At 45.1% G+C, this 27,227-nt stretch overlaps 1 protein-coding gene across 4 annotated transcripts in view; it reads right to left on the bottom strand.

The window, feature by feature from the left end:
• Positions 1–21: 21 nt before the first annotated feature.
• Positions 22–27,227, bottom strand: part of LOC115126058 (aryl hydrocarbon receptor nuclear translocator) — a 42,643-nt gene continuing 15,437 nt past the window's right edge. For 2 of the 4 annotated variants that reach the window (XM_065027820.1, XM_065027823.1), the window contains 13 exons: positions 9,682–9,784; positions 9,532–9,597; positions 7,960–8,045; positions 5,817–5,893; positions 5,594–5,728; positions 4,443–4,663; positions 3,766–3,888; positions 3,109–3,190; positions 2,699–2,892; positions 2,427–2,598; positions 1,471–1,645; positions 1,221–1,357; positions 22–1,103 (listed from right to left, as the gene is read on the bottom strand). In XM_065027820.1, coding sequence (XP_064883892.1) covers positions 1,020–1,103; positions 1,221–1,357; positions 1,471–1,645; positions 2,427–2,598; positions 2,699–2,892; positions 3,109–3,190; positions 3,766–3,888; positions 4,443–4,663; positions 5,594–5,728; positions 5,817–5,893; positions 7,960–8,045; positions 9,532–9,597; positions 9,682–9,784 — 1,655 coding nt within the window. In that variant the 3' untranslated portion in view covers positions 22–1,019. The remainder of the gene's footprint in view (positions 1,104–1,220; positions 1,358–1,470; positions 1,646–2,426; positions 2,599–2,698; positions 2,893–3,108; positions 3,191–3,765; positions 3,889–4,442; positions 4,664–5,593; positions 5,729–5,816; positions 5,894–7,959; positions 8,046–9,531; positions 9,598–9,681; positions 9,785–27,227) is intronic. The other 2 variants (XM_065027821.1, XM_065027822.1) reach the window with 2 other exon arrangements.

The raw sequence follows: 27,227 nt of genomic DNA, 5'->3' as shown, positions 1-27,227 counted from the left end.
CACTAGTCCTAGACATCTCTCCCCTCACTAGTCCTAGACATCTCTCCCCCTCACTAGTCCTAGACATCTCTCTCCCTCACTAGTCCTAGACATCTCTCCCCCTCACTAGTCCTAGACATCTCTTTCTCCCTCACTAGTCCTAGATATCTCTTTCTCCCTCACTAGTCCTAGACATCTCTCCCCCTCACTAGTCCTAGACATCTCTTTCTCCCTCACTAGTCCTAGAGATCTCTCCCCCTCACTAGTCCTAGACATCTCTCCCTCTTTTCCACCTGAAACCACCATAACCACATTCATAGGTGACATCGTCAATGTACAAATATAAAAGTGTTTGTACAGTGTTCGTATAAATCTGCCTGCGTGAGGACAGTGTCCTTTTGAACATGCTACGGGCCGCTAAGTTAAAACAGCGAGGGGAGCAGATAGAGGATATTCACAGGCTTCAGATCAGAATATTCCCATATATATATATATTCCCCCAAAGCTGTAGATCACCTGGATTGCCTGAGACTTCAAGTGAATGATTGGACTGATCTATCCATATGATGTACAGACCAGTGGAGCAGCATAGATCTAAACACACAGCTGACTCGGTTAGTGAAAGGCCATGTTTGTGTGTTACTGGTGAAGCAGTGCCTGCCTCAGGGCCTTGTGCATGCTCAGGTGGGATTGTGTGTTACATCTCTACAACAAATACACTGGCTGTGGAGCTTGGGCAGTGCTAGCTACAGATGTCATTTTACATTTGCCCAACTATCGCTGAACCCTGAATCTCTTCTCTCTCTCTCCCCCTTTCACATGTTTATTGAACCTGCATTTGCATACCTATACTTGATTTCACTCTCTCTTTTCCCTGATTAACTCGCTTTCTCCACCCTGGCAGTGCAATCATCTGAGCGATAATTAGACATGCTCTCTTTGGATCACGAAAGGCGAAGAAAGAGAGCAAAAGTGCACCAAATGAGAGAGAAGGAGACATTTGAGAGACAGAGGTGGTAAGTAGAAGAGTGTATGTGGGGTCACTCGTTGAAAGAGGGGTAGATGGGAATCTCAAAGTCATCGTTGTTGAAGTTGGCCGGCTGGTCCAGCATGGCGAGAACATCCTAGACAGAGAGAAAGATTTATCTTGAAAGCAACATGACAACACATAACAAAAGGTACAGATAGAGACATGGGGAAGAGAAAGGCAGATTGATATCGGTAGAGGGAGAGAGACTTACAGGGAAGATGTCAGGCTGGTTGTTCTGTGTGTGGGGGTGCTGCTCTGCCCTGTTCTGAGCTTGCTGCTGGCCCTGCCACTGGGGCCACACTGCCTCCGCTGCCCTGGAGGGGAACTGCTGCCCCGACCCCAAGCCATCTATCAGAGACAATGGGCGATTCAGTATCTAACTACACCAGCATACAAAAACACATAAAAACACTGTACTGTAGTTGACACACACACACACACACTCTCTCAGGGTCACGTACCATATCCGTTGGTATTGAGGCTGGCGCGGGGGATGATATTTGGATAGTTAGCCCCCATGGTGGGGGTCGGAGCGGCAGTGGTGGGCATCGCCCCAAATGAGGAGGAAGAGCCCCCAACAAAACTCCCCATGGCAAACTGGGGAGACAGGGCCTTCCCTGCCTGGGGCACCACCTGCTGGGCGGGTGGTGAACAACACCATGTTATTATTCACACTTTATAAACGTACAAGGTTTCTGTTATACATTTACTGTTGAAACTGTCTGGGTGTGATACTCAAAACACAGATTACACAGGAATAAAAGACGAGGTCCTTTACAACGCTAAGATACAGAGATGCAAGAACCTCAGAGCACTCATCCCCATCACGCCAGCTACAGAAAGAACCTCAGAGCACTCATCCCCATCACGCCAGCTACAGAAAGAACCTCAGAGCACTCATCCCCATCACGCCAGCTACAGAAAGAACCTCAGAGCACTCATCCCCATCATGCCAGCTACAGAAAGAACCTCAGAGCACTCATCCCCATCACGCCAGCTACAGAAAGAACCTCAGAGCACTCATCCCCATCACGCCAGCTACAGAAAGAACCTCAGAGCACTCATCCCCATCACGCCAGCTACAGAAAGAACCTCAGAGCACTCATCCCCATCACGCCAGCTACAGATGTAGGATTTACATTTCATAACCCTGTTCAAGGAAAACTGTCCTGCAATGCAGCCAATTTTAAACTTGTATTGTATTTGAGGTTTAAAAAAAGCTTCTGACATTTGTAATTTCCACAATAAAATTATAATCCACAAAATAATTCATATTTCCTGTTGCTGCAGGATTATTTTCCTGCTGTAGAAAAGTCTTAAATTAAGAGTCTACATCTGTAGCACTTTGGGCAACAACAGAGGATGTAAACTTCAGGCTGTTTGGACAGCTTCTACCTGCAGCTGCCAGCTGTCTCACCTGGTTGTTGAAGGGGGGTCTAGCCCCTGCTGCTGGCCCCGGCCAGCTCACCGCTGCCCCTCCCTGTAGGGGGCTGCTGTTGGAGGGGGGTGCCCCGTTCTGACGGGACATCTGAGCCAGCACCTGGCCTGCGGAGTGGGATGGCTGCACCATCTGAGCCATCCCTACTGACCTGGAATTAGTTCATAACATCAGGAAATTACAATCTCTTATTCAGTATACATGGCCCTTAGATCAGTTGAAAACAGTACAACAGAGGCTAGTGGTCATACCTGCTGTATGTGTTGTTGGAGCAGTTGGCAGTGGTGTAGTTGTTGTCCTGAGGGTAGGTGGGTACTCCGGGGGCAGAGGTGGAGGGCAGGAACTTGGCCTGGTCTGGGTTGGGGTACATGGAGGGGTGCATCTCTGCCTTGTCCCTGGTCTTACTGTGGTCAGTTCCAGCTGCGGTCACGGCCTGGACAGGCATCTGACATGGACAACGGTCAACAAGCGGTCAACTAAAGGCTTGGAGGTAGGTCCAACAATACAACTTTATTGTCCATGTTACAGCGAACAATAGAACGATCACACATACAGTGAGATAAGCACAGGATCAAGCTGCAGTGCAGCACCACTGGATGGGGGGCTTGTTGTGGGGTTGAAGCCCCAGTTAGGTCTGTGTTTTAGTCAGTGCTAGTCTTACCTGTGGAAGTGTAACCTGTCCTGCCTCGTACAGACCATCTCTCCCTCCTCCCCCCAACTCTGCTTGCTGCTGCTGCAACTGTCTGGAAAGGGGGGGAAAGGGGGAGAGACAAAAGAGAGGGAGAAAAGAGGGGGAGTGGTAGAGAGTGGTAGAGGGAGAAAAGAGGGGGTGGTAGAGAGTGGTAGAGGGAGAAACGAGGGGGAGTGGTAGAGAGTGGTAGAGGGAGAAAAGAGGGGGTGGTAGAGAGAGAAAAAAAGAGTTAGCAGTGACAACAGAAAATATGATTTGTGTCAAGGCCCTCCACCGCTGCTTGGGAAACCAAAACACCTGCCGACCAACAGCACTTGCCCCACCACCAGTCACTATGGTAACCAAGAAGAAAAGAGGAGAGGGGGTTCATTACCAACACCGTGGTCATGATGGATATCTTACTGCTGTTGAGGAGGGAGAGGGAGGGGGGGAATCACCCAAAAACATAAAGGCCCGGTCAAGACAAGTAACAATCCACAACCCTTACCAAGGGGTGAACTCTGAACCAGACCAGAGAGAACAAGAGAATAAAGGGAACAAGAGAGAAATAGAGTTGTAGTCTCCAGTGAAGCAGCAGCAGCAGCCCCAGCTGACCCATGCCAGAGGGGGAGGTTAAGGGGGTCTCACCTGGCAGCCACCTGCCCTGGGCTGTGGGACACAGGGGGGAAGTTAGGACTGCTCTCCCCCAGCGAGGGGGGCAAAGACACCCCTGAGGACGAGAGGGGAGTGAGGGTGTCCTGAGTCGAGGTTCTACTGGCCCACAACAAAAACAAGGGGTGAGGAGGAAAGGAAGGGAGAGAAAGAAATGGAGGGGAGGTGAACATACTGACAAACACACATCCTGGAAGAGATGACATCACATTTCCTAAGGTGGCTCAACAGATTGGTTAGACAGAGTGGAGATGTTCAGCTGTTGAGGTGGAATAGAGTTGTGGTGTCTATGTGTTGTAGCCAATTTGTAAGTCGCTCTGGATAAGAGCGTCTGCTAAATGACTTAAATGTAAATGTAAATGTAGGCGTCTCACACTCAGGTGACTTGCGTTGGTGCAGATAATACGTGTGTGTGTGTTAGTGCAGATGTGTGTGTGTGTGTGTACCTACTTGGCGTTGGTGCAGATAATACGTGTGTGTGTGTTAGTGCAGATGTGTGTGTGTGTGTGTACCTACTTGGCGTTGGTGCAGATAATACGTGTGTGCGGGTTGGTACTTCAAGTTTGAGTTAGTGCAGATGTGTGTGTGTGTGTGTGTACCTACTTGGCGTTGGTGCAGGTGTGTGTGTACGTGTGTGTGTATACAGCACCTACTTGACGTTGGTACAGATGATGTACTCTATCTCCTCAGAGAAGGGGTTCTGGAAGGTGAAGGAGCTGGTCCTGATCCAGAGCCAGTCTCTGGTCTTGGACAGGAAGCGGAACATGACGGACAGCACCTGACCCTTCAGCTTGACCACCTGCTGGAAGCTGTCTCTCAGCAGCTCCTGGTCCTCAGGGTGGGCCAGCTCCAAGATGTTCTTACCCAGCAGTTCCTGGGGAACACACACACACACACAACACAGAAAAAGTTAGATCAAGCTTACAGCTGTCACAAAGTTTAAACACATACTGTATTCTGATACACAGTTTAAACACATACTGTATCCTGGTACACAGTTTAAACACATACGGTATCCTGGTACACAGTTTAAACACATACTGTATCCTGATACACAGTTTAAACACATACTGTATCCTGGTACACAGTTTAAACACATACTGTATCCTGGTACACAGTTTAAACAGATACTGTATCCTGATACACAGTTTAAACACATACTGTATCCTGATACACAGTTTAAACACATACTGTATCCTGGTACACAGTTTAAACACATACTGTATCCTGATACACAGTTTAAACACATACTGTATCCTGATACACAGTTTAAACACATACTGTATTCTGACACACAGTTTAAACACATACTGTATCCTGGTACACAGTTTAAACACATACTGTATCCTGATACACAGTTTAAACAGATACTGTATCCTGGTACACAGTTTAAACACATACTGTATCCTGATACACAGTTTAAACACATACTGTATTCTGATACACAGTTTAAACACATACTGTATCCTGGTACACAGTTTAAACACATACTGTATCCTGGTACACAGTTTAAACACATACGGTATCCTGATACACAGTTTAAACACATACTGTATCCTGATACACAGTTTAAACACATACTGTATTCTGATACAGTTTAAACACATACTGTATCCTGATACACAGTTTAAACACATACTGTATCCTGGTACACAGTTTAAACACATACTGTATCCTGGTACACAGTTTAAACACATTCTGTATCCTGATACACAGTTTAAACACATACTGTATCCTGATACACTATGAAATGCGATGCTGGGTGTTTGTCCTACTCTAGCCCCAGGCTGTGAGTGAGGCCTACCTGAGGCTGGTAGCCCACTGTGGCCATGCAGCGGTGGTCTACGAAGGTAAAGAGGCCCTGGCAGTTGTGACGAGAGATGAACTCCACCGGAACGCTGATGCTGTTTATGTCTGTGTCGCTCGGGCAAGAGGTCACCTAGACAACAAGGGAGGAACAAGCGTCTGCAAGATGGTGGTTTTCATGAGCCCATCCAAACATTGGACATTAAGTTGTCCCATCTTACCTGAAGTCTACCGATGGCGACTAGACAGTAGCGACTCCCCTGAATATTTTCTGCTTCCTCATCTGTTAGATTCACCCCTGAAATGCGAGCAGGCAAACACACACGACTCAGTATGCAGCAGTAGTGTATACATTGGATATATGCCGGTACAAAGTGGAGTCGCACTTCAACGGCTCAGACACCAGACATATGTAGCAGGGTCTACAGGAGATCACGGACTACAAAAAGACAACAAGCCTCATCACGGACACCGACATCTTGCTTCCAGACAAACTAAACACCTTCTTTGCCCGCTATGAAGATAATACAGTGCCACCGTCGCGGCCGACGTGAGTAAAACACTTAAATGTGTTAACTCTTGGAAGGCTGCTGGCCCAGATGGCATCCCCAGCCGCGTCCTCAGAGCATGCACAGACAGGCTGGTGTGTTTACGGACATATTCAATCGCTCCCTATCTCAGTCTGATGTCCCCGCTTCAAGATGGCCACCATTGTTCCTGTACCCAAGAAGGCAAAGATAACTGAACTAAATGACTATCTCCCCGTAGCACTCACTTCTGTCATCATGAGGTGCTTTGAGAGACTAGTCAAGAATCATATCACCTCCACCTTACCTGCCACCCTAAACCCACTTCAGTTTGCTTACCGCCCCATCAGGTCCACAGACAACACAATCGCCATCACACTGCACGCTGCCCTATCCCATCTGGACAAGAGGAATACCTATGTAAGAATGCTGTTCATTGACTACAGCTCAGCATTCAACACCATAGTACCCTCCAAGCTGACAATTAAGCTTGAGGCCCTGGGTCTCAAACCCACCCTGTGCAACTGGGTCCTGGACATTCTGACAGGCCGCACCCAGGTGGTGAAGGTAGGAATGTAACGATCTTCGTCTTCATCGGATCATGAGTAGGAAGGATCGGACCAAAACGCAGCGTGGTGTCTATGATTATTTATTATACCAGAACACGAAAATACAAAAAAAAAACAAAGTGAATGTAAGAAATGAAAATCGAAACAGTCCTGAAAGGTGAAAACACAAAACAACTACCCACAAACACCAGGTGGGAAAAGGCTACCAAAGTATGGTTCTCAATCAGAGACAACGATAGACAGCTGCCTCTGATTGGGAACCATACCAGGCCAAACACATAGAAAAGAAAACATAGAAAAACAAAATAGAATGCCCACCCCAACCAAACCAATATAGAGGCATGAAAAGGATCTCTAAGGTCAGGACAGGACAATACACCCCCCCCCCCCCCCCCCACATAAAGGTGCGGACTCCGGCCGCAAAACCTAAACCCATAGGGGAGGGTCTGGGTGGGCATCTATCCGCGGTGGCGGCTCTGGTGCGGGACGTGGACCCCACTCCACCTTAGTCTTGGCCCACTTAGGTGGCGCCTCTGGAGTGGCGACCCTCGCCGTCGACCCCGGACTGGGGACCCTTGCAGCGGGCCCCGAATAGGAGGGCGACTCTGGCGGCGCCGGACTGCACAACGCACCACCGGGGGCAAACTACCTGCCCTCCATGACACCTACAGCACCCGATGTCACAGGAAGGCCATAAAGATCATCAAGAACAATAACCACCCGAGCCACTACCTGTTCACCCCGCTATCATCCAGAAGGCGAGGTCAGTACAGGTGCATCAAAGCTGGGACGGAGAGACTGAAAAACAGCTTCTGTCTCAAGGCCATCAGACTGTTAAACAGCAATCACTAACTCAGAGGTTGCTGCCTACATTGAGACCCAATCACTGGACAATTTAATAAATTGATCACTACTCACTTTAAACAATGCCACTTTAAATAATGTCACTTCAATAATGCTTACATATCTTACATTACTCATCTCATATGTATATACTGTACTCTATACCATCTACTGCATCTTGCCTATGCCGCACGGCCATCGCTCATCCATATACTTATATGTACATATTCTCATTCACCCCTTTAGATTTGTGTGTATTAGGTAGTTGTTGGGGAATTGTTAGATTACATGTTAGATATTACTGTACTGTCGGAACTAGAAGCACAAGCATTTCGCTACACTCACAATAACATCTGCTAACCATGTGTATGTGACCAATAACATTTGATTTGATATAAGAGCTATGCCATAGGTTAGTTAGTTACCTGTGGGGGGCCAGGACTTGATGTATCCAGTGCAGTGGACCACAACATACTGAGGCTCTCCATCCTTGGGTGGGCCCAGACCATTCCTACAGGGGAGAACACTACCACTCAAGGCATAGTTCACTGAAACTGAAATATGACATTTACAAAAGTATTCAGACCCTTTACTCAGTTGTTAAAGTACCTTTGGCTGCAATTAGAGCCCAGAGTCTTCTTGGGTATGACGCTACAAGCTTGGCACACCTGTATTTGGGGAGTTTCTCCCATTCTTCTCTGAAGATCCTCTCAAACCCCGTCAGGTTGGATGGGGAGCGTCGCTGACCAGCTCCTCTCGTGTTTCTCCATGTTTGATCGGGTTCAAGTCCGGGCTCTGGCTGGGCCACTCAAGGACATTCAGAAACTTGTCCAGAAAGCCACTCCTGCGTTGTCTTGGCTGTGTGCTTAGGGTCATCTTCCTGTTGGAAGGTGAACCTTCGCCGCAGTCTGAGCTCTCAGGAGCAGGTTTTCATCAAGGATCTCTCTGTACTTTGCGCCGTTCATCTTTGCCTTGATCCTGACTAGTCTCGCAGTCTCTGCCGTTGAAAAACATCCCCACAGTATGCTGCCACCACCATGCTTCACCGTAGGGATGGTGCCAGGTTTCCTCCTGACGTGACGCTTGGCATTCAGGCCAAAGTGTTCAATCTTGGTTTCATCAGACCAGACAACCTTGTTTCTCATGGTCTGAGAGTCATATAAATGCCTTTTGGCAAACTCCAAGCAGGCTGTCATGAGCTTTATACTGAGGAGTGGCTTCAGTCTGGCCACTCTACCATAAATAACTGATTAGTGGAGTGCTGCAGAGTTGGTTGTCCTTCTGGAAGATTCTCCCATCTCCACAGATGAACTCTGGAGCTCTATCAGAGTGACCGTCGGGTTCTTGGGCACCTCCCTGGCAAAGGCCCTTCTCCCCCGATTGTTCAGTTTGGCCGGGCAGCCAGCTCTAGGAAGAGTTTTGGTGGTTCCAAACTTCTTCCATTCAAGAATGATGGAGGCCACTGTGCCCTTGTGGAACTTCAATGCTGCAGAAATATTTTGGAAACTTTCCCCAGATCTGTCTCTAGTACCTCGACACAATCCTGTCTCTGAGCTCAATAGACAATTCCTTCAACAACGTGGCTTGAATTTTGCTCTGACATGCACTGTCAACTGTGGGACCTTTTATAGACAGGTGTGTGCCTTTCCAAATCATGTCAAATCAACTGAATTTACCACAGGTGGACTCCAATCAAGTTGTAGAAACATCTCAAGGAGGATCAATGGAAACAGGAAGAACCTGAGCTCAATTTCGAGTCTCATAGCAAAGGGTCTGAATACTTATGTAAATAAGGTATTTCTGTTTTTTTATCTTTAATAAATGTGCAAAAATGTATAAAAACCTGTTTTCGATTTGTCATTATGGTATTGTGTGTAGATTGATGAGGAAAAATGTGTATTTAATACATTTTAAAACATAAAATGTGGAAAAAGTCAAGGGGTCTAAATACTTTCCGAATGCACTTTTTACAGTAAAATACACAAGAATGATCTCACCTGTTCCTGCTCCGCAGGAAATTCAATCTGTTCATAGACATGGGCTCCACTGGACACGAACCACATCTACAAACACACACATTTCAGAATACACACGCCCAACACAGGTGCATACAGCCATATACACATGCAAGCTCATCACACACACACCTCATCCTACATATGAAGGATCGTCTGGCTCCCATACACATCCTGACGGAGGACTGCTGTCCCTCCTTCTTAACTGTTCCTGTCTTCAGGTCTAACATCCTCCCTGAGAAAGAGAGAGAAGGGTCGTTACCCACAGTCATTAGTGTTGTGTGTGTCTCCTACCTGTATTATAACTCTGCAGTACAGAGCTGCTCCTGTAGTTCATCTGTACCACCTGTATTATAACTCTCTGCAGTACAGAGCTGCTCCTGTAGTTCATCTGTACCACCTGTATTATAACTCTCTGCAGTACAGAGCTGCTCCTGTAGTTCATCTGTACCACCTGTATTATAACTCTCTGCAGTACAGAGCTGCCCCTGTAGTTAATCTGTACCACCTGTATTATAACTCTCTGCAGTACAGAGCTGCTCCTGTAGTTCATCTGTACCACCTGTATTATAACTCTCTGCAGAACAGAGCTGCTCCTGTAGTTCATCTGTACCACCTGTATTATAACTCTGCAGAACAGAGCTGCTCCTGTAGTTCATCTGTACCACCTGTATTATAACTCTGCAGAACAGAGCTGCTCCTGTAGTTCATCTGTACCACCTGTATTATAACTCTCTGCAGAACAGAGCTGCTCCTGTAGTTCATCTGTACCACCTGTATTATAACTCTGCAGAACAGAGCTGCCCCTGTAAGTCATCTGTACCACCTGTATTATAACTCTCTGCAGAACTGTAGTTCATCTGTAGCTGTATTATAACTCTGCAGAACAGATCTGTAGTTCATCTGTACCACCTGTATTATAACTCTCTGCAGAACAGAGCTGCTCCTGTAGTTCATCTGTACCACCTGTATTATAACTCTGCAGAACAGAGCTGCTCCTGTAGTTCATCTGTACCACCTGTATTATAACTCTGCAGAACAGAGCTGCTCCTGTAGTTCATCTGTACCACCTGTATTATAACTCTGCAGAACAGAGCTGCTCCTGTAGTTCATCTGTACCACCTGTATTATAACTCTGCAGAACAGAGCTGCTCCTGTAGTTCATCTGTACCACCTGTATTATAACTCTCTGCAGAACAGAGCTGCTCCTGTAGTTCATCTGTACCACCTGTATTATAACTCTCTGCAGAACAGAGCTGCTCCTGTAGTTCATCTGTACCACCTGTATTATAACTCTGCAGAACAGAGCTGCCCCTGTAGTTCATCTGTACCACCTGTATTATAACTCTCTGCAGAACAGAGCTGCTCCTGTAGTTCATCTGTACCACCTGTATTATAACTCTCTGCAGAACAGAGCTGCTCCTGTAGTTCATCTGTACCACCTGTATTATAACTCTCTGCAGAACAGAGCTGCTCCTGTAGTTCATCTGTACCACCTGTATTATAACTCTCTGCAGAACAGAGCTGCTCCTGTAGTTCATCTGTACCACCTGTATTATAACTCTGCAGAACAGAGCTGCTCCTGTAGTTCACCTGTATTATAACTCTCTGCAGTACAGAGCTGCTCCTGTAGTTCATCTGTATTATAACTCTCTGCAGTACAGAGCTGCTCCTGTAGTTCATCTGTACCACCTGTATTATAACTCTCTGCAGTACAGAGCTGCTCCTGTAGTTCATCTGTACCACCTGTATTATAACTCTCTGCAGTACAGAGCTGCTCCTGTAGTTCATCTGTACCACCTGTATTATAACTCTCTGCAGTACAGAGCTGCTCCTGTAGTTCATCTGTACCACCTGTATTATAACTCTCTGCAGTACAGAGCTGCTCCTGTAGTTCATCTGTACCACCTGTATTATAACTCTCTGCAGTACAGAGCTGCTCCTGTAGTTCATCTGTACCACCTGTATTATAACTCTCTGCAGTACAGAGCTGCTCCCTGTATTATAACTCTCTGCAGTACAGAGCTGCTCCACATCTGTATTATAACTCTGCAGAACAGAGCTGCTCCTGTAGTTCATCTGTACCACCTGTATTATAACTCTCTGCAGTACAGAGCTGCTCCTGTAGTTCATCTGTACCACCTGTATTATAACTCTCTGCAGTACAGAGCTGCTCCTGTAGTTCATCTGTACCACCTGTATTATAACTCTCTGCAGTACAGAGCTGCTCCTGTAGTTCATCTGTACCACCTGTATTATAACTCTCTGCAGTACAGAGCTGCTCCTGTAGTTCATCTGTATTATAACTCTCTGCAGTACAGAGCTGCTCCTGTAGTTCATCTGTACCACCTGTATTATAACTCTCTGCAGTACAGAGCTGCTCCTGTAGTTCATCTGTACCACCTGTATTATAACTCTCTGCAGTACAGAGCTGCTCCTGTAGTTCATCTGTATTATAACTCTCTGCAGTACAGAGCTGCTCCTGTAGTTCATCTGTACCACCTGTATTATAACTCTCTGCAGTACAGAGCTGCTCCTGTAGTTCATCTGTACCACCTGTATTATAACTCTCTGCAGTACAGAGCTGCTCCTGTAGTTCTGTAGTTCTGTAGTTAATCTGTACCACCTGTATTATAACTCTCTGCAGAACAGAGCTGCTCCTGTAGTTCATCTGTACCACCTGTATTATAACTCTCTGCAGTACAGAGCTGCTCCTGTAGTTCATCTGTATTATAACTCTCTGCAGTACAGAGCTGCTCCTGTAGTTCATCTGTACCACCTGTATTATAACTCTCTGCAGTACAGAGCTGCTCCTGTAGTTCATCTGTACCACCTGTATTATAACTCTCTGCAGTACAGAGCTGCTCCTGTAGTTCATCTGTACCACCTGTATTATAACTCTCTGCAGTACAGAGCTGCTCCTGTAGTTCATCTGTTAATCTGTACCACCTGTATTATAACTAACTCTGCAGTACAGAGCTGCTCCTGTAGTTCATCTGTACCACCTGTATTATAACTCTCTGCAGTACAGAGCTGCTCCTGTAGTTCATCTGTACCACCTGTATTATAACTCTGCAGTACAGAGCTGCTCCTGTAGTTCATCTGTACCACCTGTATGTACCTGTATTATAACTCTCTGCAGTACAGAGCTGCTCCTGTAGTTCATCTGTACCACCTGTATTATAACTCTCTGCAGTACAGAGCTGCTCCTGTAGTTAATCTGCAGTACAGAGCTGCTCCAGTTCATCTGTATTATAACTCTCTGCAGTACAGAGCTGCTCCTGTAGTTCATCTGTACCACCTGTATTATAACTCTCTGCAGTACAGAGCTGCTCCTGTAGTTCATCTGTACCACCTGTATTATAACTCTCTGCAGTACAGAGCTGCTCCTGTAGTTCATCTGTATTATAACTCTCTGCAGTACAGAGCTGCTCCTGTAGTTCATCTGTACCACCTGTATTATAACTCTCTGCAGTACAGAGCTGCTCCTGTAGTTCATCTGTACCACCTGTATTATAACTCTCTGCAGTACAGAGCTGCTCCTGTAGTTCATCTGTACCACCTGTATTATAACTCTCTGCAGTACAGAGCTGCTCCTGTAGTTCATCTGTACCACCTGTATTATAACTCTCTGCAGTACAGAGCTGCTCCTGTAGTTCATCTGTACCACCTGTATTATAACTCTCTGCAGTACAGAGCTGCTCCTGTAGTTCATCTGTACCACCTGTATTATAACTCTCTGCAGTAGAGCTGCTCCTGTAGTTCATCTGTACCACCTGTATTATAACTCTCTGCAGTACAGAGCTGCTCCTGTAGTTCATCTGTATTATAACTCTCTGCAGTACAGAGCTGCTCCTGTAGTTCATCTGTACCACCTGTATTATAACTCTCTGCAGTACAGAGCTGCTCCTGTAGTTCATCTGTACCACCTGTATTATAACTCTCTGCAGTACAGAGCTGCTCCTGTAGTTCATCTGTATTATAACTCTCTGCAGTACAGAGCTGCTCCTGTAGTTCATCTGTACCACCTGTATTATAACTCTCTGCAGTACAGAGCTGCTCCTGTAGTTCATCTGTACCACCTGTATTATAACTCTCTGCTACAGAGCTGCTCCTGTAGTTCATCTGTATTATAACTCTCTGCAGTCAGAGCTGCTCCTGTAGTTCATCTGTACCACCTGTATTATAACTCTCTGCAGTACAGAGCTGCTCCTGTAGTTCATCTGTACCACCTGTATTATAACTCTCTGCAGTACAGAGCTGCTCCTGTAGTTCATCTGTACCACCTGTATTATAACTCTCTGCAGTACAGAGCTGCTCCTGTAGTTCATCTGTACCACCTGTATTATAACTCTCTGCAGTACAGAGCTGCTCCTGTAGTTCATCTGTACCACCTGTATTATAACTCTCTGCAGTACAGAGCTGCTCCTGTAGTTCATCTGTACCACCTGTATTATAACTCTCTGCAGTACAGAGCTGCTCCTGTAGTTCATCTGTACCACCTGTATTATAACTCTCTGCAGTAGAGCTGCTCCTGTAGTTCATCTGTACCACCTGTATTATAACTCTCTGCAGTACAGAGCTGCTCCTGTAGTTCATCTGTATTATAACTCTCTGCAGTACAGAGCTGCTCCTGTAGTTCATCTGTACCACCTGTATTATAACTCTCTGCAGTACAGAGCTGCTCCTGTAGTTCATCTGTACCACCTGTATTATAACTCTCTGCAGTACAGAGCTGCTCCTGTAGTTCATCTGTATTATAACTCTCTGCAGTACAGAGCTGCTCCTGTAGTTCATCTGTACCACCTGTATTATAACTCTCTGCAGTACAGAGCTGCTCCTGTAGTTCATCTGTACCACCTGTATTATAACTCTCTGCAGTACAGAGCTGCTCCTGTAGTTCATCTGTGCCACCTGTATTATAATAACTCTCTGCAGTACAGAGCTGCTCCTGTAGTTCATCTGTACCACCTGTATTATAATTGCATAGAGCTGCTCTGTAGTTCATCTGTACCACCTGTATTATAACTCTCTGCAGTACAGAGCTGCTCCTGTAGTTCATCTGTACCACCTGTATTATAACTCTCTGCAGTACAGAGCTGCTCCTGTAGTTCATCTGTACCACCTGTATTATAACTCTCTGCAGTACAGAGCTGCTCCTGTAGTTCATCTGTACCACCTGTATTATAACTCTCTGCAGTACAGAGCTGCTCCTGTAGTTCATCTGTACCACCTGTATTATAACTCTCTGCAGTACAGAGCTGCTCCTAGTTCATCTGTACCACCTGTATTATAGTCTCAGTACAGAGCTGCTCTGTATTCATCTGTATTATAACTCTCTGCAGTACAGAGCTGCCCCTGTAGTTAATCTGTACCACCTGTATTATAACTCTCTGCAGTAGAGAGCTGCTCCTGTAGTTCATCTGTACCACCTGTATTATAACTCTCTGCAGTACAGAGCTGCTCCTGTAGTTCATCTGTATTATAACTCTCTGCAGTACAGAGCTGCTCCTGTAGTTCATCTGTACCACCTGTATTATAACTCTCTGCAGTACAGAGCTGCTCCTGTAGTTCATCTGTACCACCTGTATTATAACTCTCTGCAGTACAGAGCTGCTCCTGTAGTTCATCTGTACCACCTGTATTATAACTCTCTGCAGTACAGAGCTGCTCCTGTAGTTCATCTGTACCACCTGTATTATAACTCTGCAGTACAGAGCTGCTCCTGTAGTTCATCTGTACCACCTGTATTATAACTCTCTGCAGTAGAGAGCTGCTCCTGTAGTTAATCTGTACCACCTGTATTATAACTCTGCAGAACACAGCTGCTCCTGTAGTTCATCTGTACCACCTGTATTATAACTCTCTGCAGTAGAGCTGCTCCTGTAGTTCATCTGTACCACATGTATTATAACTCTCTGCAGTACAGAGCTGCTCCTGTAGTTCATCTGTATTATAACTCTCTGCAGTACAGAGCTGCTCCTGTAGTTCATCTGTACCACCTGTATTATAACTCTCTGCAGTACAGAGCTGCTCCTGTAGTTCATATGTCCCACCTGTATTATAATTCTCTGCAGTACAGAGCTGCTCCTGTAGTTCATCTGTATTATAACTCTCTGCAGTACAGAGCTGCCCCTGTAGTTAATCTGTACCACCTGTATTATAACTCTCTGCAGTAGAGAGCTGCTCCTGTAGTTAATCTGTACCACCTGTATTATAACTCTCTGCAGTAGAGAGCTGCTCCTGTAGTTCATCTGTACCACCTGTATTATAACTCTCTGCAGTACAGAGCTGCTCCTGTAGTTCATCTGTATTATAACTCTCTGCAGTACAGAGCTGCTCCTGTAGTTCATCTGTACCACCTGTATTATAATTCTCTGCAGTACAGAGCTGCTCCTGTAGTTCATCTGTACCACCTGTATTATAACTCTCTGCAGTACAGAGCTGCTCCTGTAGTTCATCTGTACCACCTGTATTATAACTCTCTGCAGTACAGAGCTGCTCCTGTAGTTCATCTGTACCACCTGTATTATAACTCTCTGCAGTACAGAGCTGCTCCTGTAGTTCATCTGTACCATTATAACTCTCTGCAGTACAGAGCTGCTCCTGTAGTTCATCTGTACCACCTGTATTATAACTCTGCAGAACACAGCTGCTCCTGTAGTTCATCTGTACCACCTGTATTATAACTCTCTGCAGTAGAGCTGCTCCTGTAGTTCATCTGTACCACCTGTATTATAACTCTCTGCAGTACAGAGCTGCTCCTGTAGTTCATCTGTATTATAACTCTCTGCAGTACAGAGCTGCTCCTGTAGTTAATCTGTACCACCTGTATTATAACTCTCTGCAGTAGAGAGCTGCTCCTGTAGTTCATCTGTACCACCTGTATTATAACTCTCTGCAGTACAGAGCTGCTCCTGTAGTTCATCTGTATTATAACTCTCTGCAGTACAGAGCTGCTCCTGTAGTTCATCTGTACCACCTGTATTATAACTCTCTGCAGTACAGAGCTGCTCCTGTAGTTCATCTGTACCACCTGTATTATAACTCTCTGCAGTACAGAGCTGCTCCTGTAGTTCATCTGTACCACCTGTATTATAACTCTCTGCAGTACAGAGCTGCTCCTGTAGTTCATCTGTACCACCTGTATTATAACTCTGCAGTACAGAGCTGCTCCTGTAGTTCATCTGTACCACCTGTATTATAACTCTCTGCAGTAGAGAGCTGCTCCTGTAGTTAATCTGTACCAGTTAATCTGTAGTTCATCTGTACCACCTGTATTATAACTCTCTGCAGTAGAGCTGCTCCTGTAGTTCATCTGTACCACCTGTATTATAACTCTCTGCAGTACAGAGCTGCTCCTGTAGTTCATCTGTATTATAACTCTCTGCAGTACAGAGCTGCTCCTGTAGTTCATCTGTACCACCTGTATTATAACTCTCTGCAGTACAGAGCTGCTCCTGTAGTTCATCTGTCCCACCTGTATTATAATTCTCTGCAGTACACGAGCTGCTCCTGTAGTTCATCTGTATTATAACTCTCTGCAGTACAGAGCTGCCCCTGTAGTTAATCTGTACCACCTGTATTATAACTCTCTGCAGTAGAGCTGCTCCTGTAGTTCATCTGTACCACCTGTATTATAACTCTCTGCAGTACAGAGCTGCTCCTGTAGTTCATCTGTATTATAACTCTCTGCAGTACAGAGCTGCTCCTGTAGTTCATCTGTACCACCTGTATTATAACTCTCTGCAGTACAGAGCTGCTCCTGTAGTTCATCTGTACCACCTGTATTATAACTCTCTGCAGTACAGAGCTGCTCCTGTAGTTCATCTGTACCACCTGTATTATAACTCTCTGCAGTACAGAGCTGCTCCTGTAGTTCATCTGTACCACCTGTATATATCTCTGCAGTACAGAGCTGCTCCTGTAGTTCATCTGTACCACCTGTATTATAACTCTCTGCAGTACAGAGCTGCTCCTGTAGTTCATCTGTACCACCTGTATTATAACTCTCTGCAGTACAGAGCTGCTCCTGTAGTTCATCTGTACCACCTGTATTATAATTCTCTGCAGTACAGAGCTGCTCCTGTTAGTTCATCTGTATTATAACTCTCTGCAGTACAGAGCTGCCCTGTAGTTCATCTGTACCACCTGTATTATAACTCTCTGCAGTACAGAGCTGCTCCTGTAGTTCATCTGTACCACCTGTATTATAACTCTCTGCAGTACAGAGCTGCTCCTGTAGTTCATCTGTATTATAACTCTCTGCAGTACAGAGCTGCTCCTGTAGTTCATCTGTACCACCTGTATTATAACTCTCTGCAGTACAGAGCTGCTCCTGTAGTTCATCTGTACCACCTGTATTATAACTCTCTGCAGTACAGAGCTGCTCCAGTTCATCTGTACCACCTGTATTATAACTCTCTGCAGTACAGAGCTGCTCCTGTAGTTCATCTGTACCACCTGTATTATAACTCTCTGCAGTACAGAGCTGCTCCTGTAGTTCATCTGTACCACCTGTATTATAACTCTCTGCAGTACAGAGCTGCTCCTGTAGTTCATCTGTACCACCTGTATTATAACTCTCTGCAGTACAGAGCTGCTCCTGTAGTTCATCTGTACCACCTGTATTATAATTCTCTACAGAGCTGCTCCTGTAGTTCATCTGTATTATAACTCTCTGCAGTACAGAGCTGCCCCTGTAGTTAATCTGTACCACCTGTATTATAACTCTCTGCAGTAGAGAGCTGCTCCTGTAGTTCATCTGTACCACCTGTATTATAACTCTCTGCAGTACAGAGCTGCTCCTGTAGTTCATCTGTATTATAACTCTCTGCAGTACAGAGCTGCTCCTGTAGTTCATCTGTACCACCTGTATTATAACTCTCTGCAGTACAGAGCTGCTCCTGTAGTTCATCTGTACCACCTGTATTATAACTCTCTGCAGTACAGAGCTGCTCCTGTAGTTCATCTGTACCACCTGTATTATAACTCTCTGCAGTACAGAGCTGCTCCTGTAGTTCATCTGTACCACCTGTATTATAACTCTCTGCAGTACAGAGCTGCTCCTGTAGTTCATCTGTACCACCTGTATTATAACTCTCTGCAGTAGAGAGCTGCTCCTGTAGTTCATCTGTACCACCTGTATTATAACTCTGCAGAACACAGCTGCTCCTGTAGTTCATCTGTACCACCTGTATTATAACTCTCTGCAGTAGAGCTGCTCCTGTAGTTCATCTGTACCACATGTATTATAACTCTCTGCAGTACAGAGCTGCTCCTGTAGTTCATCTGTATTATAACTCTCTGCAGTACAGAGCTGCTCCTGTAGTTCATCTGTACCACCTGTATTATAACTCTCTGCAGTACAGAGCTGCTCCTGTAGTTCATATGTCCCACCTGTATTATAATTCTCTGCAGTACAGAGCTGCTCCTGTAGTTCATCTGTATTATAACTCTCTGCAGTACAGAGCTGCCCCTGTAGTTAATCTGTACCACCTGTATTATAACTCTCTGCAGTAGAGAGCTGCTCCTGTAGTTCATCTGTACCACCTGTATTATAACTCTCTGCAGTACAGAGCTGCTCCTGTAGTTCATCTGTATTATAACTCTCTGCAGTACAGAGCTGCTCCTGTAGTTCATCTGTACCACCTGTATTATAACTCTCTGCAGTACAGAGCTGCTCCTGTAGTTCATCTGTACCACCTGTATTATAACTCTCTGCAGTACAGAGCTGCTCCTGTAGTTCATCTGTACCACCTGTATTATAACTCTCTGCAGTACAGAGCTGCTCCTGTAGTTCATCTGTACCACCTGTATTATAACTCTGCAGTACAGAGCTGCTCCTGTAGTTCATCTGTACCACCTGTATTATAACTCTCTGCAGTAGAGAGCTGCTCCTGTAGTTAATCTGTACCACCTGTATTATAACTCTCTGCAGTACAGAGCTGCTCCTGTAGTTCATCTGTACCACCTGTATTATAACTCTCTGCAGTAGAGCTGCTCCTGTAGTTCATCTGTACCACCTGTATTATAATTCTCTGCAGTACAGAGCTGCTCCTGTAGTTCATCTGTATTATAACTCTCTGCAGTACAGAGCTGCCCTGTAGTTAATCTGTACCACCTGTATTATAACTCTCTGCAGTACAGAGCTGCTCCTGTAGTTCATCTGTACCACCTGTATTATAACTCTCTGCAGTACAGAGCTGCTCCTGTAGTTCATCTGTACCACCTGTATTATAACTCTCTGCAGTACAGAGCTGCTCCTGTAGTTCATCTGTACCACCTGTATTATAACTCTCTGCAGTACAGAGCTGCTCCTGTAGTTCTGTATTATAATCTGTACCACCTGTATTATAACTCTCTGCAGTACAGAGCTGCTCCTGTAGTTCATCTGTACCACCTGTATATATAAGCTCTCCTAGTTCATCTGTACCACCTGTATTATAAGCTGCTCCTGTAGTTCATCTGTATTATAACTCTCTGCAGTACAGAGCTGCTCCTGTAGTTCATCTGTACCACCTGTATTATAACTCTCTGCAGTACAGAGCTGCTCCTGTAGTTCATCTGTACCACCTGTATTATAATTCTCTGCAGTACAGAGCTGCTCCTGTAGTTCATCTGTATTATAACTCTCTGCAGTACAGAGCTGCTCCTGTAGTTTCATCTGTACCACCTGTATTATAACTCTCTGCAGTACAGAGCTGCTCCTGTAGTTCATCTGTACCACCTGTATTATAACTCTCTGCAGTACAGAGCTGCTCCTGTAGTTCATCTGTATTATAATTCTCTGCAGTACAGAGCTGCTCCTGTAGTTCATCTGTACCACCTGTATTATAACTCTCTGCAGTACAGAGCTGCTCCTGTAGTTCATCTGTACCACCTGTATTATAACTCTCTGCAGTACAGAGCTGCTCCTGTAGTTCACCTGTATTATAACTCTCTGCAGTACAGAGCTGCTCCTGTAGTTCATCTGTACCACCTGTATTATAACTCTCTGCAGTACAGAGCTGCTCCTGTAGTTCATCTGTATTATAACTCTCTGCAGTACAGAGCTGCTCCTGTAGTTCATCTGTACCACCTGTATTATAACTCTGCAGTACAGAGCTGCTCCTGTAGTTCATCTGTACCACCTGTATTATAACTCTCTGCAGTACAGAGCTGCTCCTGTAGTTCATCTGTACCACCTGTATTATAACTCTCTGCAGTACAGAGCTGCTCCTGTAGTTCATCTGTACCACCTGTATTATAACTCTCTGCAGTACAGAGCTGCCCCTGTAGTTAATCTGTACCACCTGTATTATAACTCTCTGCAGTAGAGAGCTGCTCCTGTAGTTCATCTGTACCATTATAACTCTCTGCAGTACAGAGCTGCTCCTGTAGTTCATCTGTATTATAACTCTCTGCAGTACAGAGCTGCCCCTGTAGTTCATCTGTACCACCTGTATTATAACTCTCTGCAGTACAGAGCTGCTCCTGTAGTTCATCTGTACCACCTGTATTATAACTCTCTGCAGTACAGAGCTGCTCCTGTAGTTCATCTGTACCACCTGTATTATAACTCTCTGCAGAACAGAGCTGCTCCTGTAGTTAATCTGTACCACCTGTATTATAACTCTCTGCAGTACAGAGCTGCTCCTGTAGTTCATCTGTACCACCTGTATTATAACTCTCTGCAGAACAGAGCTGCTCCTGTAGTTCATCTGTACCACCTGTATTATAACTCTCTGCAGTACAGAGCTGCTCCTGTAGTTCATCTGTACCACCTGTATTATAATTCTCTGCAGTACAGAGCTGCTCCTGTAGTTCATCTGTATTATAACTCTCTGCAGTACAGAGCTGCCCCTGTAGTTAATCTGTACCACCTGTATTATAACTCTCTGCAGTAGAGAGCTGCTCCTGTAGTTCATCTGTACCACCTGTATTATAACTCTCTGCAGTACAGAGCTGCTCCTGTAGTTCATCTGTATTATAACTCTCTGCAGTACAGAGCTGCTCCTGTAGTTCATCTGTACCACCTGTATTATAACTCTCTGCAGTACAGAGCTGCTCCTGTAGTTCATCTGTACCACCTGTATTATAACTCTCTGCAGTACAGAGCTGCTCCTGTAGTTCATCTGTATTATAACTCTCTGCAGTACACCTGTATTATAATTATCTCTGCAGTACAGAGCTGCTCCTGTAGTTCATCTGTACCACCTGTATTATAACTCTCTGCAGTACAGAGCTGCTCCTGTAGTTCACCTGTATTATAATTCTCTGCAGTACAGAGCTGCTCCTGTAGTTCATCTGTACCACCTGTATTATAACTCTCTGCAGTACAGAGCTGCTCCTGTAGTTCATCTGTACCACCTGTATTATAACTCTCTGCAGTACAGAGCTGCTCCTGTAGTTCATCTGTATTATAACTCTCTGCAGTACAGAGCTGCTCCTGTAGTTCATCTGTACCACCTGTATTATAACTCTCTGCAGTACAGAGCTGCTCCTGTAGTTCATCTGTATTATAACTCTCTGCAGTACAGAGCTGCTCCTGTAGTTCATCTGTACCACCTGTAATATAACTCTGCAGAACAGAGCTGCTCCTGTAGTTCATCTGTACCACCTGTATTATAACTCTCTGCAGTACAGAGCTGCTCCTGTAGTTCATCTGTACCACCTGTATTATAACTCTCTGCAGTACAGAGCTGCTCCTGTAGTTCATCTGTACCACCTGTATTATAACTCTCTGCAGTACAGAGCTGCTCCTGTAGTTCATCTGTACCACCTGTATTATAACTCTCTGCAGTACAGAGCTGCTAGTTCATCTGTAGTTCATCTGTACAGAGCTGCTCCACATCTGTATTATAACTCTCTGCAGTACAGAGCTGCTCCTGTAGTTCATCTGTACCACCTGTATTATAACTCTCTGCAGTACAGAGCTGCTCCTGTAGTTAATCTGTACCACCTGTATTATAACTCTCTGCAGTACAGAGCTGCTCCTGTAGTTCATCTGTACCACCTGTATTATAACTCTCTGCAGTACAGAGCTGCTCCTGTAGTTAATCTGTACCACCTGTATTATAACTCTCTGCAGTACAGAGCTGCTCCTGTAGTTCATCTGTACCACCTGTATTATAACTCTCTGCAGTACAGAGCTGCTCCTGTAGTTCATCTGTACCACCTGTATTATAACTCTCAGTACAGAGCTGCTCCTGTAGTTCATCTGTACCACCTGTATTATAATTCTCTGCAGTACAGAGCTGCTCCTGTAGTTCATCTGTATTATAACTCTCTGCAGTACAGAGCTGCCCTGTAGTTAATCTGTACCACCTGTATTATAACTCTCTGCAGTAGAGAGCTGCTCCTGTAGTTCATCTGTACCACCTGTATTATAACTCTCTGCAGTACAGAGCTGCTCCTGTAGTTCATCTGTACCACCTGTATTATAACTCTCTGCAGTACAGAGCTGCTCCTGTAGTTCATCTGTACCACCTGTATTATAACTCTCTGCAGTACAGAGCTGCTCCTGTAGTTCATCTGTACCACCTGTATTATAACTCTCTGCAGTACAGAGCTGCTCCTGTAGTTCAGCAGTACAGAGCTGCTCCTGTAGTTCATCTGTACCACCTGTATTATAACTCTCTGCAGTACAGAGCTGCTCCTGTAGTTCATCTGTACCACCTGTATTATAACTCTCTGCAGTACAGAGCTGCTCCTGTAGTTCATCTGTACCACCTGTATTATAACTCTCTGCAGTACAGAGCTGCTCCTGTAGTTCATCTGTACCACCTGTATTATAACTCTCTGCAGTACAGAGCTGCTCCTGTAGTTCATCTGTACCACCTGTATTATAACTCTGCAGTACAGAGCTGCTCCTGTAGTTCATCTGTACCACCTGTATTATAACTCTCTGCAGTAGAGAGCTGCTCCTGTAGTTAATCTGTACCACCTGTATTATAACTCTGCAGAAAGAGCTGCTCCTGTAGTTCATCTGTATTATAACTCTCTGCAGTACAGAGCTGCTCCTGTAGTTCATCTGTACCACCTGTATTATAACTCTCTGCAGTACAGAGCTGCTCCTGTAGTTCATCTGTATTATAACTCTCTGCAGTACAGAGCTGCCCCTGTAGTTAATCTGTACCACCTGTATTATAACTCTCTGCAGTAGAGAGCTGCTCCTGTAGTTCATCTGTACCACCTGTATTATAACTCTCTGCAGTACAGAGCTGCTCCTGTAGTTCATCTGTATTATAACTCTCTGCAGTACAGAGCTGCTCCTGTAGTTCATCTGTACCACCTGTATTATAACTCTCTGCAGTAGAGCTGCTCCTGTAGTTCATCTGTACCACCTGTATTATAATTCTCTGCAGTACAGAGCTGCTCCTGTAGTTCATCTGTATTATAACTCTCTGCAGTACAGAGCTGCCCCTGTAGTTAATCTGTACCACCTGTATTATAACTCTGCAGTACAGAGCTGCTCCTGTAGTTCATCTGTACCACCTGTATTATAACTCTCTGCAGTACAGAGTAGCTGCTCTCTGCAGTACAGAGTTAATCTGTACCACCTGTATTATAACTCTGCAGAACCAGCTGCTCCTGTAGTTCATCTGTACCACCTGTATTATAACTCTCTGCAGTAGAGCTGCTCCTGTAGTTCATCTGTACCACCTGTATTATAATTCTCTGCAGTACAGAGCTGCTCCTGTAGTTCATCTGTATTATAACTCTCTGCAGTACAGAGCTGCCCCTGTAGTTAATCTGTACCACCTGTATTATAACTCTCTGCAGTAGAGCTGCTCCTGTAGTTCATCTGTACCACCTGTATTATAATTCTCTGCAGTACAGAGCTGCTCCTGTAGTTCATCTGTATTATAACTCTCTGCAGTACAGAGCTGCCCCTGTAGTTAATCTGTACCACCTGTATTATAACTCTCTGCAGTAGAGAGCTGCTCCTGTAGTTCATCTGTACCACCTGTATTATAACTCTCTGCAGTACAGAGCTGCTCCTGTAGTTCATCTGTATTATAACTCTCTGCAGTACAGAGCTGCTCCTGTAGTTCATCTGTACCACCTGTATTATAACTCTCTGCAGTACAGAGCTGCTCCTGTAGTTCATCTGTACCACCTGTATTATAACTCTCTGCAGTACAGAGCTGCTCCTGTAGTTCATCTGTACCACCTGTATTATAACTCTCTGCAGTACAGAGCTGCTCCTGTAGTTCATCTTCATCTGTATTATAACTCTCTGCAGTACAGAGCTGCTCCTGTAGTTCATCTGTACCACCTGTATTATAACTCTCTGCAGTACAGAGCTGCTCCTGTAGTTCATCTGTACCACCTGTATTATAACTCTCTGCAGTACAGAGCTGCTCCTGTAGTTAATCTGTACCACCTGTATTATAACTCTGCAGAACACAGCTGCTCCTGTAGTTCATCTGTACCACCTGTATTATAATTCTCTGCAGTACAGAGCTGCTCCTGTAGTTCATCTGTATTATAACTCTCTGCAGTACAGAGCTGCCCCTGTAGTTAATCTGTACCACCTGTATTATAACTCTCTGCAGTAGAGAGCTGCTCCTGTAGTTCATCTGTACCACCTGTATTATAACTCTCTGCAGTACAGAGCTGCTCCTGTAGTTCATCTGTATTATAACTCTCTGCAGTACAGAGCTGCTCCTGTAGTTCACCTGTATTATAACTCTCTGCAGTACAGAGCTGCTCCTGTAGTTCATCTGTACCACCTGTATTATAACTCTCTGCAGTACAGAGCTGCTCCTGTAGTTCATCTGTACCACCTGTATTACAGAGCTGCTCCTGTAGTTCATCTGTACCACCTGTATTATAACTCTCTGCAGTACAGAGCTGCTCCTGTTAGTTCACCTGTATTATAATTCTCTGCAGTACAGAGCTGCTCCTGTAGTTCATCTGTCTACCACCTGTATTATAACTCTCTGCAGTACAGAGCTGCTCCTGTAGTTCATCTGTACCACCTGTATTATAACTCTCTGCAGTACAGAGCTGCTCCTGTAGTTCACCTGTATTATAATTCTCTGCAGTACAGAGCTGCTCCTGTAGTTCATATGTCCCACCTGTATTATAACTCTCTGCAGTACAGAGCTGCTCCTGTAGTTCATCTGTATTATAACTCTGCAGAACAGAGCTGCTCCTGTAGTTATACCACCTGTATTATAACTCTGCAGAACAGAGCTGCTCCTGTAGTTCATCTGTACCACCTGTATTATAACTCTCTGCAGTACAGAGCTGCTCCTGTAGTTCATCTGTACCACCTGTATTATAACTCTCTGCAGTACAGAGCTGCTCCTGTAGTTCATCTGTACCACCTGTATTATAACTCTCTGCAGTACAGAGCTGCCCTGTAGTTAATCTGTACCACCTGTATTATAACTCTCTGCAGTACAGAGCTGCTCCTGTAGTTCATCTGTATTATATAACTCTCTGCAGTACAGAGCTGCTCCTGTAGTTCATCTGTATTATAACTCTCTGCAGTACAGAGCTGCCCTGTAGTTCATCTGTACCACCTGTATTATAACTCTCTGCAGTACAGAGCTGCTCCTGTAGTTCATCTGTACCACCTGTATTATAACTCTCTGCAGTACAGAGCTGCTCCTGTAGTTCATCTGTACCACCTGTATTATAACTCTGCAGTACAGAGCTGCTCCTGTAGTTCATCTGTACCACCTGTATTATAACTCTCTGCAGTAGAGAGCTGCTCCTGTAGTTAATCTGTACCACCTGTATTATAACTCTGCAGAACACAGCTGCTCCTGTAGTTCATCTGTACCACCTGTATTATAACTCTCTGCAGTAGAGCTGCTCCTGTAGTTCATCTGTACCACCTGTATTATAATTCTCTGCAGTACAGAGCTGCTCCTGTAGTTCATCTGTATTATAACTCTCTGCAGTACAGAGCTGCCCCTGTAGTTAATCTGTACCACCTGTATTATAACTCTCTGCAGTAGAGAGCTGCTCCTGTAGTTCATCTGTACCACCTGTATTATAACTCTCTGCAGTACAGAGCTGCTCCTGTAGTTCATCTGTATTATAACTCTCTGCAGTACAGAGCTGCTCCTGTAGTTCATCTGTACCACCTGTATTATAACTCTCTGCAGTACAGAGCTGCTCCTGTAGTTCATCTGTACCACCTGTATTATAACTCTCTGCAGTACAGAGCTGCTATAGTTCATCTGTATTATAACAGTCTCTGTGTTCACCTGTATTATAACTCTCTGCAGTACAGAGCTGCTCCTGTAGTTCATCTGTACCACCTGTATTATAACTCTCTGCAGTACAGAGCTGCTCCTGTAGTTCATCTGTACCACCTGTTATAACTCTCTGCAGTACAGAGCTGCTCCTGTAGTTCATCTGTACCACCTGTATTATAACTCTCTGCAGTACAGAGCTGCTCCTGTAGTTCATCTGTACCACCTGTATTATAACTCTCTGCAGTACAGAGCTGCTCCTGTAGTTCACCTGTATTATAATTCTCTGCAGTACAGAGCTGCTCCTGTAGTTCATCTGTACCACCTGTATTATAACTCTGCAGTACAGAGCTGCTCCTGTAGTTCACCTGTATTATAACTCTCTGCAGTACAGAGCTGCTCCTGTAGTTCATCTGTCCCACCTGTATTATAACTCTCTGCAGTACAGAGCTGCTCCTGTAGTTCATCTGTACCACCTGT

Source organism: Oncorhynchus nerka, linkage group LG14 (genome assembly GCF_034236695.1).
Source record: "Oncorhynchus nerka isolate Pitt River linkage group LG14, Oner_Uvic_2.0, whole genome shotgun sequence".
In the NCBI taxonomy this organism is placed as follows: Eukaryota; Metazoa; Chordata; class Actinopteri; order Salmoniformes; family Salmonidae; genus Oncorhynchus; species Oncorhynchus nerka.
This window is presented reverse-complemented; position numbering and strand designations above follow the sequence as displayed.